General features: G+C 43.4%; 1 protein-coding gene across 1 annotated transcript; it reads left to right on the top strand.

The window, feature by feature from the left end:
• Nucleotides 1-849: 849 nt before the first annotated feature.
• Nucleotides 850-4,695, top strand: LOC133129805 (probable G-protein coupled receptor 139). Its single transcript, XM_061244118.1, has 3 exons — nucleotides 850-903; nucleotides 2,193-2,314; nucleotides 2,824-4,695. Exons 2-3 carry the CDS (start codon nucleotides 2,242-2,244, stop codon nucleotides 3,834-3,836), a joined length of 1,086 nt encoding a protein of 361 aa, XP_061100102.1. The 5' UTR covers nucleotides 850-903; nucleotides 2,193-2,241; the 3' UTR covers nucleotides 3,837-4,695.
• Nucleotides 4,696-5,169: the final 474 nt, after the last annotated feature.

The following is a 5,169-nucleotide window of genomic DNA, read 5'->3' as shown; positions in this document are numbered from 1 at the left end:
TTTTATACATAGTCCCCCCCATTTTAGGAGAGCAAAATTAATTGAACAAATGGACATAATCTGAAATAAAGTTGTCATATTTAGCACCTGTTTTCAAATACTTTGCATTTGATGACTGCCCAAAGTCTGCGACCCATCGACATTACCAGACAGTGGGTGATACTCTGCTATGCTTGTACTGCTGTTTTATCTTCCTGTTCCTGTTTGTTTGTGGGATGTTTTCCCATAAGTCTTGTCTTTAGCAATTGAACTGCAAGTTCAATTGAATTCAGGACAGGAGATTGACTTGGCCAGTTAAGAACATTACACTTTTTTTGCCTTGGAAAAAGTCCTTTGTTGCTTTTCAATATGTTTGGGGTCATTGTCATGTTACAAAGTGAAGTGTCGTCCAATGAGTTTTGAGGGATTTCATTGGATCTTTGAATACGCAGTCCCTTTCTTTCTCCACACTTTCTTCTTTCCATAACTTTGGTACAGGTTAATACTTGTCTCGCCTCATTCATAAGACATTGGTCCAGAGCTCGACAGTTTTTTTTAAATGTATGTTTTAGCAAACTCAAACCTGGCCGTCCTGTTCTTGAGCCTTGCGAGTGGTCTCCATCGTTAGGCTGGCCTGATCTGGTAAATATTCTACCACAGAGAGAGACAGATCACACAGATCAATTGATGTGCACACGGCTGATAAAGATTATCTCCTGCCCTTTCCTGTACTGTACCATCTACCTACCATCAACATGATCATTTGGCCCCGCCCCCTTCGTATGGATCACCCACATCGGGGGAGGGGGGGTTTAAATGAGTCACAGTCAGTCCCTTAGTCTTTGCCTGCTCATAACCAACCGTCTATGTGGACACCATTCACCTTTCCAAGTGTGGCACTGTCTACCACCATGACCCTAAAGTGTAAGTACCACTTTATTCTGCCTCCAATGCTATAGCAGTGACTAAAGTTTATCTAAATGTGTCTCAGACCCACAAAGCAAAAAATGTTTAAGGGTTTTCTTGATCGTGAAATGAATTATTGTTTCTCTTTGGTGATAAAATCATATTGCAGACTGTATTAGTCTTTGGTATTATTTGACAGTTGAGAATTTGCAAATGGAAAATTGCTTTTATTATTAAATATATTTTCCCCAAGGATGGTAACAGTTGTTATCTGCAGTGATGAAATGATAGAATGGCACTTTTACTGGTAGAACACTTGCAGAAATAATATACAAAAGCTACATTGTAAGATAATGGTTATTTATATATTTATGCTTATGTATTGTCTCCATTTAATCTGATTTGAGTATTGACATCATATTTATTTATGGAAAATCAATTCTTGGAGAAAATGAATCCTCGGGAAGGTGTTTTTGGATGGACAGATGGTTATAAATCAGGTTGTTGAGACTGCTTACCTGGTTTCTGCTAAGTGATTCCAAGAAATGTGCATACTTGAAGGGTCCTGGCAACAGGCAATAGTGGTATAATCCACACTTGTGAACTTAATGGAATCATCCGAACGTGTTATTGAGACGTTACTGTGACGCTTATATGGTTACGTTGACAGCTAGGAGTTTTTTATGCTCATGTTCTTGTTCTGAGAAAATGGCCATTAGCCCTGGAGAGTCCATATATTTCATTTTCCATTACAGAGTTAACTCCCCCTCCCTCCTCCAGACTGTAAACTGCAAAATATTCTCCCCAGCTACACCCTCCAGACAGTCACGCTTCACTAGATCTGTTAGAGATTATCTTCATTGCTGCTTCTCATTTCTTTTGCAGTTCCTTCCCTGCATCCAACCCTTCTCAAATGCTCAAAGCATTTTCAACCTATTCATTATGACCAATCTATTGAGTTACTACCTATTAAATGCTCGTTTTTGTGGCAGCTAGTGTTTAAATGTGACTGTGAAGGAGAATAAAATAGAATAGTTTCAGCATGACAAAGGATACTAATTGAGATTTCAATCCAAGTGCTGTTTGTCCAGTGGTAGGTTGAGAGGCTAGAGGGCTTCCAGAATTATAAAGTGTTGAAAGATTGTGTGTAGCAGCTGTTTACCATGCTGTGTCACAGGAAATAATCAGTACTTGAATGACATAACATTGCTTGCTCATTTGTTTATTGCACTCATTATACTTCTTGTCCCTTCACCTCTTATATCTGTAAGGGCATCACATTTAGTCTGGTAATGGTTTTATTGTAGGCATTAGCATGGCTGCTGTTACCAGGCATTGAGAGGAGATGAAAGAAAAATGGATGGGACTAACATCTTTATCGCAGTTCAGAAGGTGTACTACCCCCTGCTGTGCATAATGGGTATTCCAGGTTTGTCACTATTCTTTCTATTTTTGTCCATTCAGATTCATTGTCATGGTAGCTATATTGGGCATTTTCATAGCTGATTGATTAAGGCCTGAAATTCTTTATTGCATTTCATCAGTGAACGTATGGATTCCAAGACAGGAGTGCATCTTTGCAAGAAAGATAAATAGTTACTGCATTGCTGTTTCAGCTTCAGGAAGTATCCAGATTTAATGCATCAGAACATTAAGAACACATAATGATAGGAACAGGCCGTTTAGCCTGTCTACGATTGCCATGTACCTACAAACTAGAGTTTCCAGCACTTGCCATTTGCTAGAAGCTAGAGAGTACCTAGCACTGTCTCAAGCCTAAAAACCCCTGGAGTCTCTCCCTATACTACATGACCAGGCAGATCATGGACTACATGGACTATGTGAAAATACTGGCCGTGTACAGTATGTCATAAAGGATAAGGGCAAATAACTGCAGATTATTTATTGCACTATTTTGTTGCTATTTTGTTTTCACAGCCAACCTCTTCACATTCTACATGATCTGCTTTCGCAAATGTGGGATGTCTGAGACAGCCATCATCTACCTGAGCTTCCTGGCCATCGTGGACACCTTCTACCTGATCTGGGTGATCCTCCTAGATCTGACCCTGACATTCCTGCAGGAGGCGCCCTTCTGGCACTCCAACCCCTGGTGCGGAATCCTGGGGTTCCTGCAGTTCGGCTCCCTCTACAGCTCCTCCTGGATCGTGGTGGTGTTCACCATCGAGCGATATCTGGTCCTGAGCATCACCGTGGCCAAGCAGCACTTCTCCCAGGCCCGGGTCACGGTGCTCACCTGCGCCACCATCGTCCTCGTGTCCCACCTGGCCTCCGTCCCTATGGGCTGGATCAACGCCGTCACCCCCGCCAACCTGACCCTGCCGGGGGGGCAGAACGTGACCCAGCCCCGGTGCCGTTACAGGGACGGGGTCTACGCCACGGTCATCGTGTGGGTCACCACCTTCCTCTCCGGGGGGATCCCCATCGTCCTCATCATCATCTTCAACTCCCTGATCGCCTACCACCTGACCCGGGCGAGCAAGCTCTTCACCAAGGAGGAGAGGCGGACCATGAAGGGCGTGACCACCAAGGGCATGGTACGGAGGACCATCCTGCTGCTGGGCACCGTGTCCGTCACCTTCGTGGTCCTCAGCCTCCCGCGCTTCGTCACCTACTGCATTCTCCGCACCGTGCACAACGACGACGCCTTCAACAGGAACGACTACTCCATCCCCATCAACGTCATCAGCGACGTGGCCAACATGCTGCAGAACCTCAACTCCACCACCAACTTCCTGCTCTACTGCATGGTGAGCAGAAGGTTCCGGCAGGAGCTCCTCTACCTGCTGACGTGCAAGACCAGGGCTCGGAAGCTGGGCTCCCTCCTCACACAGACTACCATGAAGGTCTTCTCCATCGTGGACCACAAGGCAGAGTCCTCCAAGGAGGCCGGAGGCATCGTACTCACTAAAGTGAAACAAGCAGAGTAGACCAGGCCTACCCAGGGCCTTCAACTAAGTTTCCCAAGGTGCACTGCAAAGGGATGCTTGAAATAATCGGACCGGTCACCCTCATCAAACAATCACAACAAAGTTTTTGAGATGGCATAAATATTAAAAAGTGACATCCTCTTTTATAAATAATTGTTATTTGTCACTTGTTGTCTTGTCAGATTTTGTATATATATTTAATTGCCAAATGTTGAAGATTTATATGTGGAGCAGAGATGAAAATTTAAGCTGCATGTTCTCTTTGGAAGGTCATATATGATAGGCATTTACGCTTCAGCACAAATGCTTAAAATGCAGGTACATGGAGCACATACATGATGTACCCCAAAGTGAAGAATGAAATTAATTACTGAATGTGAGTTACTGAGAGCACCCTAGGGTATATAGTTGGCTGTAACATTAACCCCCTTACTGGGGAAAAAAACCTTTCTGAATCTGCAATGAACTTCATACATGCACTCCTGACGCACCAGGATCACAGCCTCTCCAGTCCATTGGCATTCTACAGCTTTCTCTGGGCCACTGGGGAAGTAAATATTCAGTCTGCTTGCCCCAGCTGACACCTTCACTGAGACGGTCCAGAGGGTGGCTCAAAGGCCTTCACGTAAGGGAGATGAAAGCTACCCTGCCAAGACAGCTCAGAGTACGCAAAGTTATGGTATAGTTGTGCACAACTGCAAACAAGACCTATATTGTACAATATTGTCTTGCTTGTGTTGTTTGCACACTACCTTTCTTAGCAGACAATTGTTTATCACACTCATCAGTCTACTCAGATAAATTGTATTTCTTGGCATTTGATTCGCAAATGTATGAAAGGTTGAATCAACTGTATTTCATTAAGAGTTTTGTCCTTTTTGTACAGAGGTGTTAACACCTGAATTGTGTATTGAAATTTAATTTCATGAAATAAATATTGACTTTATATGCATAGACACATTAAGGTGTTGTTGTTCTTCTGCTTAGTGTTGTTTATCTAATGAACTCCAAATTCAGCCCACATCAGCAAGTCTTTAATCACTCCTTCCTGTGAGGTTATCAGCAGCAATCTGAAAAACAGTGCAGTACACAAAAGGATTCCAATCGCAGGAAGACAGGGGTCACACTAAGAAGACCTAGGCCTGCAGTCTATCAAGACCACATTCATCTTCAATTAAATGCAAATCTCAGAAAGGTTTGAAACATTGTCTTGACTACAAACCAACAGGACACAAGAAAAATCATCCCACCCATCACCACCTCCTCGACTCTGCCAAGCAGAAATCAGAAGTAAACTGATACCAAACAGGGTCCTGCAAAATACGGACCTATT

Source organism: Conger conger, chromosome 5, assembly GCF_963514075.1.
Source record: "Conger conger chromosome 5, fConCon1.1, whole genome shotgun sequence".
Lineage (NCBI taxonomy): Eukaryota > Metazoa > Chordata > Actinopteri > Anguilliformes > Congridae > Conger > Conger conger.
This window is presented reverse-complemented; position numbering and strand designations above follow the sequence as displayed.